This window comes from Lissotriton helveticus, chromosome 10 (genome assembly GCF_964261635.1).
Source record: "Lissotriton helveticus chromosome 10, aLisHel1.1, whole genome shotgun sequence".
NCBI classification, from domain to species: Eukaryota; Metazoa; Chordata; class Amphibia; order Caudata; family Salamandridae; genus Lissotriton; species Lissotriton helveticus.
Window position 1 is genome coordinate 168,255,906 of NC_136071.1, and position 17,073 is coordinate 168,272,978.

General features: G+C 40.8%; 1 protein-coding gene across 1 annotated transcript in view; it reads right to left on the reverse strand.

Moving 5' to 3' along the window:
• LOC144786061 (cytochrome P450 3A21-like) overlaps window positions 1-17,073 on the reverse strand; it is a 258,043-nt gene that overhangs the window by 199,383 nt on the left and 41,587 nt on the right. Inside the window, exon 3 of the mRNA XM_078665006.1 lies at window positions 10,242-10,294. Coding sequence (XP_078521132.1) covers window positions 10,242-10,294 — 53 coding nt within the window. The remainder of the gene's footprint in view (window positions 1-10,241; window positions 10,295-17,073) is intronic.

The following is a 17,073-nucleotide window of genomic DNA, read 5'->3' on the forward strand; positions in this document are numbered from 1 at the left end:
ATTGTTCTATTGTTCATGCTAACGCGCACTGACATATGTTACTTAATGCCCAAAGCGGAATGTCCCGTCACAGGAGCCTGAGGCAGGGTAGGAGCACCGCTAGTTGCGTGCCCCCGCTATGTGAGTACCTATTCTTTTATTCCACTACAGATCGTGAGTCTCACCACCGGATAGCGGTAGGACTTAGCACTAACAGCTGCCCGCTGGACTCTGTGATTATTTTTACTTGGTGTTTTCAGAGTGAGCAACCTAGTGCTCGCAAGGCTACCCCGTACGTTGGGGGTGAGTAACTATTCTGCTCTCTTACGATTACGCCATGTTAACCAGCATAGATTTTAAAGTAATGGGTCACACGACTATGCCCTGTCACATGTATAAGAGTTGATTATCGCAAATTGTTCATGCATCAGCGTACCGGTGCACTTTTGAACTCTCGAGTGCCTTTACTATGCGCTAGCACTGTTGGGCATGCTGCAATTGGATTGCCATATACCCACATGTAATCGGCACTAAACGCTGGAACCACCACATTTCGGTGTCACAAGGAAATGCAAGGCTATCATCAATCCTTCGTTGGTAAGGTGTAGCTCTAACAATTTACTACGCCGTGTAATGTACACTGAGTCTTTTTTCATTTTTAATCCCCACTCACCCATAGTATGTCCAACAATACCTTACCTTTTGGCAGTATTTGAATATGAATGGAAGTCACTGCACTATTGGTGGGTACTATTGTTTTACAGATGTGTTCTGGAAATTTAAATTTTCATATCTCTTACAGGTCTCAACAAGCCGGATCTCTCCTAGATTTTCAAAAAACACCACTGGTGACATCCATAGTACTCAGCACCGGCCTTGTAGTAGTGTTAGAGTTTTAGAACATTCAGTCTTGTAGACACTGGTCTTGAAGAATTGCTGAGTGACCCGTTAGGGGCAGAAGGCAAGAAACATGTCGACCACACTCATACACTACACCCTGTGGGATCATTGTTATTCCACACAGGGCTCACACATCTTAATTAGGTTAGCACACCCAGTGAATAAAATTATTCCCTCAGGGCAGTACTAAACCTATTTTAAGCCACCACTAACACTCACACACTTACTTGAACACTCACCCTCATGCACCAAACGGCTGTCTCATAAAAGATCTCCGGCAAAGAACCACTTCGCGGGAGCCCGTCAGGCATTGCAGCGCCGGCCCAACGAGGAGCACAGCCCAATGATGAAGCATGACGCCATTCTGGGTGTGTGAGGGCAATCCATAAGAGACCTGTTCTCTACCCTCCCCGCTGTAGGAACTGCACATTCTCCCAACTATATTCACATATCGTGGCAAGTCTAGTGAATCATAATGATTTGCATTTCTAATCTTAATTTATAGAGAAAACATAGGACCCTGAAGGAAATATCCTGACAGTCTCGATAGACACACAGACAAGGAGGGGCTAATGAATTCTCAAAATCTTCACGTCCAAGTAGTTTGGTGGCAGATCAAAGAGATTGGGGGAACCTAAATAAACAACACAATTTAATGACAGAATAAAATTAATGAATATTCAAACCTATAAATGGAAAAATAAGAAACATTCTAGGATTAAAAAAAGGAGTTGTGTGTGTAATCAATGAAGCAGACAGAACAGAAAACTAAAAGAAGACTAGATATGAAAATGTTAGATAAGTAACAAACTGGTGAAATACCATGTTCCAAGAATGCAGAATGTTGACTGGAGCCAACCACTCTAGTCAATGCATCCCAAATAGTACATATCATTGCTCAAGGTGGTGGTGCCTCTAAAAGGAACACAATTTCTGGCAATTATGTAAATCTTCGAATTCTACAACCTTCTGATGGAGTCCTGCTCTTGAAGATCTTGATCAGATACTGCTGGCTGGATTTTGATTGAGCCGACATGGTGTTGGGTTCTAAGTTCAGAATTCTGTATAATGTCCCCATAACAACTGTGACAAAGCACATAGAATGAGAACGTCTGCAATAAATGTTGGAAACTTACCTGAGTCAAAGATGAAAGGGTGGTAAAGGATCTGGATGATAATTTCTGTATTGATGCAGCGTTAGGAATTGTGATTATGGATTTGAAGTGAAGAAGGAATGGAAGGCAGCTTTGCAGAAAGATGCTGTGTTGGAAGAAGTGACCAATATTATTGAGCAAAGGGTAGGTGGCTGAATGTGAGAGTGAGGTTGTGATTGCTATACGCATGTGTTCTCAGAGTTGAGCATAAAGGAGGGACTAGTAAGAACAGAGTTGCTGGTTGTACATGGATCACAGAGCAATGTGCTGGGTCTAACATATGAAGGACTTGTGGGGATGAGAGCCATGAAAAGGTGCATTACAGAAACATTTTGGTGGCCTTGGGTGGACAGATGTGTGGAGTCCTACATGAGAGAATGTGTGGCTTGTGCGCTGAGTGACAATACAGAGGTCACTTTTCCCATTCCGTTGGAAGCCATACCTATCTTAAGAAGTCATGGTATAAATTGAGTTTGTATGTTATAGAGCCAATGTATGTGCTGGATGAGTGGAAAAGTACGATTTGGTGCTGATAGACAACAGAACGTGATTGACAGAAATGCAGTTTGTTAGATCGGCTAATACTGAGGAGGTGATGGAGTTTTTACAGTCCTTGCTTTTAAGAGAGGGTACCCCTGCGGAGCTCGTCTCAAACAACAGGGTGCAATTTGTGTCAGAGGAGTTCCAGAAATGTATGTCTCATTGGTGAAAAATACTCGTAACCACCTAGTTGTACCATCCCCACAGCAATGGCTTGGTTAAGTGTTGCAATAGTTATCAAATACAACATTCAGTTGTCAGTGGCTAATGGTCTCTTTTGGAGGAAAGAGCTCAAAGATTTGATGTGGGCTATTCACACTACACCTAATGCCACCACAAATGTGTCACCATTTGCATTATTAAAGAGTCGGTCGGCTGCGACCAAGCTGGTCAGGCCCTGGATGTGTGATTAAATGGTGTCTGAAGAGAATCGTGAGCGGGTGAAAGACAGTTGTGAGGAAGATCAAGGGAAATATGTGAGCAAGGACGCGGTGAAAGAGTGCCAACAGGTGGAGTTCAAAGTTGGAGATTGGGTCCAAGTGAATCTGCCTGACATAATATCTACGGGAAGTCAAAGTTTTGCAACTCAAAGGTAATAGTGTGTGTCAATGATCAGGTGGTTAAACTAAGTGATGGAAAGTGGTACTGACCTCACACTTCTGATGGAGTTCCCCAGTGTTTTTGATCTCTGGCATCTACTGTAGGACACTGTGCTGGCTAGGCTCAAGTGCAGTCACTCAGTCACCCACAAAGTATACATCAGCCAACAGCTCAGTTTACTTTTTATTCCGTACAATATTCTAGTTGAAAAAGTCTTAGCTTCAGTTGCAGCTTCAGTCCACTTCAGAGTCTCTTCTGCACATGCATTTCTTAAGCCTCTCAGGTACCTGTTTTCAGCTGTGAGAGACCCACTGGGTGCCGGAAAAACACATGCAGAGATCCCAATTTGGCACCAGCTTTTTAGATGTCAGGACCGCCGGGTCCCCTTCATTGGGAAAGTGGAGCATTTAGGGCTCTTGCTGGTGTGGCTGCATCCACAAGCAGCTTCCTCTCTTCAGCAGTTGCCGCCTACCTAAGTAGAGGACTAGAGGAAAGTCATCAGAGGTGGCCTCCAAGCTGATCTCGGCTCTGCAAATAACAGAACTGGATTGGATTAATTATATTTTACATTTCATGTTCAGACTGCTTTCCAAACTCAGTCTTTGTGCAAAGTGATGGTCCTCGCATGATATAGCAAAGGGACTGGCTTCGAGGAGAAATACCAAAACTATGGGCTCAACAAAGTGCGGGGTCTCTGTATATGGCTGCCTTCACCTTCCTGAAGCAAGTCCGAAAAGGGCAGGCCCTGCCAGAAACCTTCTTATCTTGAACAACAGAAATTGCAGTCCCATCGCTCATCCCTACCTTCTGCTCTGTGTTAGTGAACTATGAAATAATTAGCAGATCATGGAATAAATAAAAGTACCCCTGTCTCCATCCTACTCACTTTAGTGAACGGGTCTCCATCCTCCAGGCACAGAATTGCAGGTAGTACATTTCCACTCTCTGGGGAAGCTATCCTCACCCTCCATCTTGTGCCATGCTACAAAGGCACTACAGATACAAACACACAACATATACATAGAATGTCAGTACACTTGTCTGAATTACTCAGGAAAGAGGACAGGGGGTCAGTATACTGCCTTCTCACTGTTAATGTTTTATGTTATGTAACCAGGGAAAAGCCAGTAATCCTTTGCCTGATCTGAGGGCTTGTTTGATGTGCCTTCCTTCAGGTCACAGGAAAAGTCCTTGATCTCACATTTTCAGGGACTAGCCTTTGCCTCAGCTCTTGTGCACCTGCTAGCTAAGTGTGATGCCATCATCAAAATAAAAGGCAGGGAACCAGTTTTACATGCAGTCAGGCACTCAGAGCAGGTGCACATGCTTATGTACCATGTAAGATACATTTCTGTTCCACAGTTCCATCCCAAAATCAGTCAAATATCGCCAAACATTGTCAATGCGTGCAATGTTACCAAACCGAATAAGGGTATCCCTCTGCCTAGTCGAAAAAGCTAGAGTGTTTTCACGGATAGACCCCACCTCTGCATGAGATGGGGAAAGGAAAAATAATCCTTTTTTATGTATAACACTCACACACTCAAATAGAGGCATGCTTCATCATCAGTTTTATCCTTGCCCTTAAAAGCAAGGATGGGTTCAACCTTATTCCAAGGAGCTCTTTGAAAATGATGGTGTCAAGGGCATATTATGGTTTCACTGTGGCATGTACATACAAATATGGCATGCAAAGGGAGTATTGTACTAGCCTGATTAATGGAAACTGTTAGACCTGGTACCATTGGTGCGAGTCTCCCTTCCATTTTTCGCTGTTCTCTCCTCTGTTTTTGATATGTTTTTGCTGGTTTGCATGCTTTGGGCACTGTGCCACTGCTATGCAGTGCCACAGAGCTAGTGCTCCCCATTGTAAATAGTTGTAATGGATTAGTCACTCCATGATTAGCTTATTTGATTTACTTGTCAGGCCCTAGTACAGTGCACCATGCGTGCCCAGGGCCTGTAGATCAAATACTGCTAGTGGGCTTGCAGCGTTGATTGTGCCACCCACAGAAGCAGCTTCTAAAGTGTGTCTCAGGCCTGTCATTGCTGAGCCTGTGTGCAGTCTAGTACTGCCATGTCGACTTGGTAAGTGCACCCATTTATCAGTCCCTAAACCTTCATTTTTCTTCATGTTAGCCACCCTAAGGTAGGCCCAAGTGTAGGGTGTATTGTAAGGAAAAGGTAGGGCATGCCCTGGTATGTGTGGCATGTCCTGATAGTGAATTAAAGCCAATTTGGTTTTTCACTTTTGTAAGGCTACCTGTCCCTATAGGCCAGAATGGGCAGTTTGATTATAACATCTTATAAACCTGACCCAGGGAACATGGCAGGAAAACAAATTTACTATGCCTGAAATCAGAATGTTAAAATACATCTTTTAGTGGAGGTGATTTTTACATTCTGTGTTTGAAAATACCACTTTCCGAAAGTAGGTATTTTCTTACCTAACCATCCAGCCTGCCTCTGCTAGGTTGTGTATTGCATTACTAGTTTGTGAGTGACAGGAGGGCTTGGGCTCCAGTAGTCTAATGAGTCAGGGCTGAGCTGAATAGGACCTTAGCTGAATAGAAATAGGGGGCGGAGATTTTCTTTCACTCCCCTGAGCCCTCATAGAATAGAGAGTAGGGAGAGGAGATTTTCTTTCAGCTACCTAGGCCAAGTCTGCTTTCAACAATGTGTCTCCACCTCCTGCCAGGAAGCTGCACCAGTGAGGACAGAACTGGTTTGGGCCAGGTACAGACACTCTCTGCCTTCAGAGAACAAAGAAATTAGTAGTATAAATATTGAGGCCCAGACCCCAAGACTTTAGATCACTTCTGGTAATCAAGATGAACCTTCGCCAAGGAGAGGAACCGAGGAAGCTGAATGATTTGACTGCCCCTGTGCCATTGTGCTATTTTCTGGGGTTGGCTTGCAGTCGTTACTTATTTGCCAAGGAAAGGAGAAGGAACTTTAAATGAACTTTCATGATCTTGAAGAAGAATCTCCAAGGGTTTTAAGTGTGCTTGCCTCCTGCTGAAGTCTCAGCGATACAAGACTTCACCACCAGCTCCCCCCTGAATTTTTTTGCTGTGAATTCTGTATGCAGAAGCCCGTGTACTGTTGGGAGCTGGAAGCGCTACGCAACGAGAAGAAGCGTGTCGCCGCCACAGCTGTTGCCGTCGCATCACTGGAGAAGCATGTCGCTGCCGCAGAGGTCGCCATCACATCACTGGAAAAGCGTGTCTCAGTCACAGCTGTTTGTCGTCGCATCACCGAGGATGCATGTCGCAGGGCCTATCGTGGCTCAGAAGTTCCTAAGTCGCCGCACGGCCGTTGGGCGTGCACGCATCACCTTCACGTTGTCGCACCGCATTAAAGACACCATCTTGTAGCATCGCACTGATTGTCGCATCGCGTCGCCATATTGTCGCATCGTAACCGGAACGCAATATGAGATCGACGCTTCACCTCCTCTCCGGTAAGGAACAGACGCATCGCCTACTTTGTGCAAGCATTGAGGAGCAGACAGATCGCATCCCCCGAAGCAAGGAACCAGTGCATATTCCTCCCTGCAAACCATTTGTTTATCTTGCGTTACACATTCAAACATACTTTGTGAGGAACGTGTTGCATTTACCATCACCTTTGCACTAAGCTATTTTATCATTTAAAAGTCATTTTCCTAATACTGTATTGTGGATTTTTATCATTTGGATCTTGTGTTAAGTCTATATAAAGAATACTTTTCTTATAAAACCGGTGTGGTGTCCATCTGTATTGTTTCACTGTATTACTGTATGTGTTCACAAATGCTTTACACACTGCCACTGAGATAAGCCTACCTGCTCGTGCCAATCTACCACAGGGTTCAGCAGGGGTTATTTTAGGAGTGTAGCCCCCTTACCCTGACTAGAAGCAAGGGTCCATATTTCGACAAAGGTGCAAACCATTGCAAACTAGAGACCCCCAGTTCTAACAGTAACCTTGTGCAGGCATTTTCAAACCCCCGCAGGGGTCGGAGGGAAGTTTGGCCCTGTAGTCAGACCGTCTTCAAGGGTATGTAACCACCTGTGTATCTACTTGGTTCTGCTCAAAACCAGCTTTCAGTACCACGGGTTCTGATCAAACAAGTAAAGTACTCCAGTTGCATGCCATAGTGAAAAGCCATTCACAGGACGTCACCAAGGTAGTGATAGCAAAATGAACCTGCTTGACGAATGCCATTGAATATTTTTGGGTGATTAGAGTGGGGCAGAAACATGTTGGCTCTATGAGGTTCATAGGACCATTACATCCTTCATTGTCCCCCTTTATTAATTATTTTATACTGTACCTATCCGCTCCATTAATAAAGGAATACTGTGGTTGTGGATGAGACATTTTTAGTACACGTTGCTGGAATATGGTCAAGCCCAGCCTGACCTTCTGGGGCATAGTTGAACCTGATGATGAAGCATCCCACTATTATAGTGGGTTAATCCATACTAATATAATAAAGAGAGAGCCCAAACCTTTGAGGCGGGTAATCTCAGGAACCACAGCACCAATCACAACACCCGATACAGCTTTGGAAAGGGCAGTTGCAGCAGAAGGACATAGGCTATGCAGACGCCCACCATATACATTTAAAAGGTAAAAGAACTGTGCCAGCAAAGTAGTCCCTTGTGGGCGTGTCTGCGTTGTGCTGTGGGCGCGCGTGCTGGGGGCGTGGCAAACGCTGGGGGCGTGTGGTACGTTCCGCCCTTTATGCCATGTCTAATATCGTGTGCTAATCCCACCCTGCTCCCTTTAAATACCCCTGCACCCCATAATCATAACCCACCCTTACTCCTTAAAATACCCCAACACCCTTAAACACTAACCCATCTTAAACCTATAAATATACCCTGTACCCCACAACCCAAACCTATCCCTAAACCCTAAAAATACCCCTGTACCCCAAAACCCAAACCTAGCCCTGAAGCCTATAAATACCCCTGAACCCTAAAAATACCCCTGTACCCCAAAACCCAAACCTAGCCCTGAACCCTAAAAATACCACTGTACCCAAAAACCCAAACCTACCCCTGAACCCTAAAATACCCCTGTACCCAAAAACCCAAACCTAGCCCTGAACCCTTGAAATACCCCTGTACCCCAAAACCCAACCCTACCCCTGTACCCCAAAACCCAAACCTAGCCCTGAACCCTAAAGATAACCCTGTACCCCAAAACCCAAACCTACCCCTGAACCCTAAAATACCCCTGTACCCCAAAACTCAAACCTAGCCATGAACACTAAAAATACCCCTGTACCCCAAAATACAAACCTAGCCCTGAAACCTAAAAATACCCCTGTACCCCAAAACCCATACCTATCCCTAAACCCTAAAACTACCCCTGTACCCCATAACCAAAAACGATTTCTGAACCCTTAAAATACCCAAACACCCCAAAACATATACCCCTATACCGATACTTACCTTATCCAAACATTAAAAAAAATATATGCTTTTACCAATCATGCATTTACAACGAATTTCTTTGTAAATGTATGTATGGTAAAAGCATATAAAATGTAATGCCATGCGTTATAATGGCATTGCGGAGTCATGGTACTTTCGTAATGAAAGTATGCGGAGTGATGGTAGGCGGAAAGAAAGTTGCGGAATGATGGGTGTGTACCCTCCCCCGGTAAGTACATTGGTGGCACACATCTCCAGCAACATACTCATATTTTTTCACCACCCATTTGAAAAATGCACAGGTCTCTCTCATTGATGGCCAGCACCGACATACACTTTTAGACACACCTCCCGCCACAAGTTCTAGAATTGCGAACTTTAGAGCTGGGGAGCTACGTTCGAATCTCGGCATCAGCTCAACATCCTGTGATTCCAGGCAAATCGCTTTGTCTCACCGTGCCTACCACAAATAAATGTGTTCTTCTGTAATGTAAATTGTGCTCATGCCATGTTGTCGAGTTTGCGCTATATAATATTGCAAGGAAAAATAAAATAGGGAAACTCGAGTTCACACACTACTGAACACGCACTCTTAAGTGCATCAGCAGTGCACTGTGAATCGGAGCGTTTCACAGGCCTGTCACCGATAAGAAATGCTATCAATACGAAATCCTACAAAACAATATACTACTGGCCAACAGCAATTCATACTCGGACAACGTCGGGACGGGCTGCTTGTGTTATACATAAAAAGGATTATTTTTCCTTTTCCCATCTCGTGCAGAGGTAGTCCCCAATGGATGAAAAGCATCCCAGCTTTTTCGACTATACAGAGGGAAATCTTTATTGGTTTTGTAACTTTATCTTCAAGTGAACATATCATTTGTCTTCCTTTGTGTAACAGAAAGATCTCCTTTCCCTCCATGTAGATTGGTCCACTGACCTCCCATTTCATTGCCTTTAAGGCAATGGTAGCAATGCCACATGTTTTTGCCTACCTAATTGGTAGTCAGCACCTTGACACCAAAATGTCTGGCCGAGGTTGCTGTACTTAAGGGTCAAACAATATTAATTTCGGAAATTATTTCATCGTAATGCATGATTCAAGATTTTCCATCACTTTACTACTTAATGCCTATGTCATATGAGAGTGCTAAACAGATATTTATGACAAGCAGTAATACAAGTATCTTTATAACAACTGTTTGATATTCACAACAGAAGAAAATATTGATTGCCTAACACTTTGCTTTCATGAGTATTCCACTTTTCATGTATGTGGATTATTGCTAATGTAGTCCTATAAAAGAACATTTCAAGATGGCTATTTAATTCTGAAAGTTAAACCAGCCTATCACAAGTCCATTAATCTGTATTCAAGAATATCAGTCATTGGCAAAGCAGCATGACATACTCATTGAATGAAGGGGCCAAATATGAGACTTGCATTACATACATTTGCACAGACTCAATCTATACAATTACAATACATTTTACCCCTGTGGTGTTACCAAACCTCCAAAATGTTAAAAGGTACTGAGAAAAACAGATTTCATAGACAAATAACTAGGACACTATATCCGACAACTGTGAACACAAATTGTAATGGCCAAAGAATAAACAAATAGCTTAAACTTACCCCCAGACTTTTCCATATTTTTTAAAACACTCCATGTCAAACTCCAATATACCCTAAAAAGGAAGACATGTCAAGGTGGTTAATGACGAAAGTATAAGTAACATGAATATACAATAGTTGAGTTTGATTTAAATAATGTTGTTCTACAAAATGAAGGAAAAACGTTTTTTCGAGATGCGACAACCCAATAAAGTCCCACCCTTTGGTTCCCACCAAGGAGGAGACCAGCTTTTTACTTTTAATGCATTCCCCTTTAAACCAGGATTTAGGACAGGAATATAATGTATAATTATTCGAGGGACAGGTGTGACAATTGACGGTGGGCTTGTCACTAGACAGGCTAGTACAGAGACTATAATACACATGTCCCCAAACAAAAAGCTTGTCAACAACATTGATCTTGTAAGGGACTTATCTTTACTGTTGGACTAGATTAGAATTTCATCCAAATTAGCAGGAGTCCTCTTTAAGGCACCATTGGTTCGGATGCCACAAAAACGACAGGGTTTGTTTCTAACTAGTTCAGGCTCTTTCATCCAAGAGAAAAGAACGTGCACTAAGAAAATGGTTGTATCAAAGCTATGGATAAATGTATAATCACACATGCCAATGAACTCATATCAATGAATGAGATCCCTCTTAAGCTTCAGTGGAACTTGGATTTTATTTCCCAGTACTGTGAAGCAAATGGCCTTATGATGAATATACATAAAACTAAAATTATGACATTTTATAGATCTGAGATGATTACTTGGCCTCGTAAAGGTAAGCGTCTGGAGGCCATTCAAACATATGATTATTTGGCCATTACCATGTCCTTTAATCTATTTTAGCATAAACAATTGGCTTCATTAAATAATAACACTCATCAATCTGATATTGGGGGTAATTTATTTTGCACAATTCAACAGATTCTTGGGGGGGTTTATTGCCATCATTGCCCCTGTTGTTCATTATTGTTCTAGCTAATAAAAAGGTCAACTTAATGCTGAATTTGGATATTATGAAGTATCTGATCCTAGGAGTATTTTAGGGCTAGACAGAGTACTCCACGTGAAATTGTATGACCTTGAATAGGGTTTAAGTCATAGTTAAAATATGCGATAAGATGACTTCTCTTTATTACATTTATCCAGAGCTGGCCTCATTCACTCTCTGTCTGTCCTATCCCTTCTTAAGGAGGTGCTTGAATGGAATCTAAAATGTAGCCATTTTTATCTACAATGAACTTACTCAGTAACTAAAAGTTAAATCAGATATGGTCATGTCAGAATATTTTCTTAATGGAGGTTATACTTAAAATGAAGAAAATACCAAAGTTTAGAATGTCAATTGAAATCTACACTCCACTCTTAGAATTATACTAGGGCCTCTACAGATTACTCCCTGACCCCACAGAGATATTTAACGGTAACAACTTCTGTGAAAATGTGACTCCAGTATTTACATTTCATTATTCTGAGTTAAGGCTGACTGAGGCTGGAGTAAAGTAACATTAAAGACTGTTCTTCAAGCGATATATGCACCTGCTCCCTACAAAAAACACTTAACACTCCGTTCACCTTTGACTCAATACAAACAATACGGTCTGCATCTTTTTTTTTCTCTCTCCAAGGCCGTGCTAGCCGGGATTGCACTTGTTCACTGATATTTATCCACTGGATGTTCAGAACTTTACAGTCCTGGAACAAGGACAGTAATTGACCTGACTTGCAACATCCCGTTTGATCTTGGTTACTTCCTAACTCTCTTATTTACTTAGAATCATTTGTTGATTAAATGTGTTGCTGTTTTGTATTATTGACTGTGGTTTTGTAATCTTGCATTTTATTACATGTGCTTTAATGTTATTTATTAACATACGGTGCTATGTATTATGATAATTTGCTTATCCATACTAATATAATAAAGAGAGAGCCCAAACATTTGAGGCGGGTAATCTCAGGAACCACAGCACCAATCACAACACCCGATACAGCGTTGGAAAGGGCAGTTGCAGCAGAAGGACATAGGCTATGCAGACGCCCACCATATACATTTAAAAGGTAAAAGAACCGTGACAGCAAAGTAGTCCCTTGTGGGCGTGTCTGCGTTGTGCTGTGGGAGCGTGCTGGGGGCGTGACAAACGCTGGGGGTGTGTGGTACGTTCCGCCCTTCATGCCATTTCTCATATCGTGTGCTAATCCCACCCTGCTCCCTTTAAATACCCCTGCACCTCATAATCATAACCCACCCTTACTCCTTAAAATACCCCAACACCCTTAACACTAACCCATCTTAAACATATAAATATACCCTGTACCCCGCAACCCAAACCTATCCCTAAACCCTAAAAATACCCCTGTACCCCAAAACCCAAACCTAGCCCTGAACCCTATAAATACCCCTGTACCTCAAAACCCAAACCTACCCCTGAACCCTAAAAATACCCCTGTACCCCAAAACCCAAACCTAGCCCTGAACCCTAAAAATACCACTGTACCCCAAAACCCAAACCTACACCTGAACCCTAAAATACCCCTGTACCCAAAACCCAAACCTAGCCCATAACCCTTAAAATACCCCTGTACCCCAAAACCCAACCCTACCCCTGAACCCTAAAAATACCCCTGTAGCCCAAAACCCAAACCTAGCCCTGAACCCTAAAAATAACCCTGTACCCCAAAACCCAAACCTACCCCTGAACCCTAAAATACCCCTCTACCAAAAACCCAAACCTAGCCCTGAACCCTAAAAATACCCCTGTACCCCAAAACCCAAACCTATCCCTGAACCCTAAAATACCCCTGTACCCCAAAATCCAAACCTACCCCTGAACCCTAAAAATAGCCCTATACCCCAAAACCCAAACCTAGCCCTGAACCCTAAAAATACCCCTGTACCCCAAAACCCATACCTATCCCTAAACCCTAAAACTACCCCTGTACCCCATAACCCAAAACGATATCTGAACCCTTAAAATACCCAAACACCCCAAAACATATACCTCAGTACCCCAAAACATATACCCCTATACCCATACTTACCTTATCCAAACATTAAAATAAAAACATGCTGTTACCATTCATGCATTTACAACGAATTTCGTTGTAAATGTATGCGTGGTAAAAGCATATAAAATGTAATGCCATGCGTTACAATGGCATTGCGGAGTCATGGTACTTTCGTAATGAAAGTATGCGGAGTGATGGTATGCGGAAAGAAAGTTGCGGAATAATGGGTGTTTACCCTCCCCCGGTAAGTACATTGGTGGCACGGCGGCCCACATCTCCAGCAACATACTCATATTTTTTCCCACCTATTTGTAAAATGCACAGGTCTCTCTCATTGATGGCCAGCACCGACATACACTTTTAGACACACCTCCCGCCACAAGTTCTAGCATTGCAAACTTTAGAGCTGGGGAGCTACGTTCGAATCTCGGCATCAGCTCAACATCCCGTGATTCCAGGCAAATCGCTTTGTCTCCATGCCTACCACAAATAAATGTGTTCTTCTGTAATGTAAATTGTGCTCATGCCATGTTGTCGAGTTCGCGCTATATAATATTGCAAGGAAAAATAAAATAGGGAAACTCGAGTTCACACACTACTGAACACGCACTCTTAAGTGCATCAGCAGTGCACTGTGAATCGGAGCGTTTCACAGGCCTGTCACAGATAAGAAATGCTATCAAAACGTAATCCTACAAAACAATATACTACTGGCCGGCAGCAATTCATACTCGGACGACGTCGGGACGGGCTGCTAGTTGAATTTACAATGAATGAAGACATAATCTAAGTAAAGCTGGCCACCTTCAGTTGGTGATTGCTGCACTTAGGTGTTAAACTGGTGCTAACGTGACACTCTTCAGAGGCACTATTAACGTCTCCATTTCATGGACTGGCAAAGGGAGTTTGTCGAAATCTTTCATTATTTAAATGTAGATAAAATGATTCCTTAGTTTTCACAACGAAATATTGTTTCATTATCAGTGGAACCTTGGGCGGACACCACTGTCAGAGCAGCAGTTACTTCAAGAGGGCACCCAAAATGGTAGGCAGACAAAATATCGAAATTAAAATATCGATATACAATAATATCGATGTTTTAATATCGATGGTATAGTATATCGATGTGCCATAATATCGACAGACAGAATATCGAGATTAAGGTATGTATGTTAGTAATATCGAAATTTTGTTGTTTAGTGATATGTATTTTATTTTGTTGTTTATATGTTTGCTAAATATGTTTAGAAATGTATGTTTGAAAATTAGTAATTTTGTTAACATTTTGCATTTTAGTATTAGAGCGGGTTGTGGGTTTATAGGGGAATAGGGTGGGAAGTAATTTAATAATAATAATTAATTAATATATGTTTGTAAATATTTTTAATTAATAATTAATTGGTAATTAATTAATATTAATTAGTTAATTAATTAATATATGTTTGTAAATATTTTTAAATAATAATTAATTGGTAATTAATTAATATTAATTAGTTAATTAATTAATATAATGTTGTACACATTTTTAATTAATAATTAATTGGTAATTAATTAATATTAATTAGTTAATTAATTAATATAATTTTGTACATATTTTTAATTAATAATTACTTGGTAATAATTAATATTAATTAGTTAATTAAATTAATTAGAGTAATTTTTTAATATATATAATTTTTTTTATTGTTAATTAATTATTTGGGAAAAATTAATATTAATTAGTAAATTAAATTAATTATAGCTAATGTGCTAATATATTTACTTTATTGTTATTGTTAATTAATAATTAATTGGTAGTTAAATAATGTTAATTAATTTTGGGTAAAGGAGTATTTTTAGGGTTCAGGGTCAGTTTTCAGTTCTTGGGTAAAGGGGTATTTTTTGGGTTCAGGGTCAGTTTTCAGTTTTTGGGTAAAGGGGTATTTTTAGGGTTCAGGGTCAGTTTTCAGTTTTTGGGTAAAGGGGTATTTTTAGGGTTCAGGGTCAGTTTTCAGTTCTTGGGTAAAAGGGTATTTTTAGGGTTCAGGGTCAGTTTTCAGTTCTTGGGTAAAGGGGTATTTTTTGGGTTCAGGGTCAGTTTTCAGTTTTTGGGTAAAGGGGTATTTTTAGGGTTCAGGGTCAGTTTTCAGTTTTTGGGTAAAGGGGTATTTTTAGGATTCAGGGTCAGTTTTCAGTTCTTGGGTAAAAGGGTATTTTTAGGGTTCAGGGTCAGTTTTCAGTTCTTGGGTAAAGGGGTATTTTTAGGGTTCAGGGTCAGTTTTCAGTTTTTGGGTAAAGGGGTATTTTTAGGGTTCAGGGTCAGTTTTAGGTTTTTGGGGTACAGGGGTATTTTTAGGGTTCAGGGTCAGTTTTGGGTTTTTGGGGTACAGGCGTACAGGGTAAAAATAAAATAAATTTAAATTTATTTTAAATCAATTAAATGAAAAAAAAAAATTACATTAAATTATTAAGTTTTTAATTTATTTTGAATGTATATGTATTACTTTTAATTTTTTAATTATGTTTTAATGTTTTTATTTAATATTTGTTAAATTATATGTATTTTAAAATTATTTTTACATTATTATTAATACATTTAAAAAAACGATATTTTTAATTTCGATATTTTTGTACTACAATATTATTTTTTCGATATTTTTGTACTTACCATTATGTAGATATAATTTCGATATTTTTGATTTCGATATTTTTGTGTCGATATTTTTGTATGTAGATATTCTGTCTGTCGATATTATGTCAGACATTCACCCAAAATACATAAAAAAACACTTTTATATATATATATTTTTTTTTATTTCAAAGTATTTTATTGAGTTTTACGGTACAATCGCTACTCATCTGCAGGATACAAGTAAGTTTTGGTTACATTTCAGGTTATACACTTTTTCTCCTGTGTGCCATATATTGTCTTGCTAAAAGGTGAAGAAAAACTGAGCGAGATGGAAAGGAGAGAGAGAGAGAGGAAAGAGTAGGAGTACACGGGGGAGAAGGCCTTATGTCTTAAATCTCACAATCCCTTACTGCCAAGGCCTTACTGGGAAACCAAAACAAGCGCTGACAAAAATGTAGAAACATTCCTGATTCCTTGCTCTGCTCGGTCTCTGTGTCTCTCTCTTTCTCTCACCATCCAGCCTTTCTCGCCCCTCTCTGATCTCTCGCTCTCTGATCTCCCTCTCTCTCCAACCCTCTCTTCCTTTCTCCCTCCCTTTCTGTCCCTCTCTTGAAGCCTCTTCACAGAGCTGTGGAAAGTGACAGAGGCACCAGAGCTCTGGACTTTCGAAAAAGTGCGTGTAAAGGCTCCAGACCGGCAGGGAAATGCCTGATGGCATAAAATGCCAGTCCGGTCTGTATGCTACGGATCTACAGGGCTCTTATAGGAAAGAGGTGCTTTGAAAGTCCCTAGTGTGCATTCAGATTAAAAAGAAAACAAAAACCATTGCTAAAATATACCCTTTATAGGTAGAATAAAAGAGGCACACCTTTTTTTACATTTCTCCTTCTGATTCCAAGAAGAGAACAGTGTGTGTTACCATAAGCATATGCATGAAAGATTGTTTTCTGCTAAATGCAGCAAAAGTGATGCACCGACATAAAACAAGTCTACTTGTGCACACTTATTGTAACACACACTATTTTGCACTTGGAAGTACGATGGACACTTTAATAAAATAATGTTCATGAGCTTCTATGCAAAACAAAATCATTATTTGTTGTTTAGCAACTTTTTCAATAGGCTCTGGTGATTATGAATAATTTTCTTTCATAAGAAACCGATGGATTTTCCAGGGTATTTGGGGTCCTTTTTTATCAAGGTGATTTAAAAAAATATTGTGAGATAA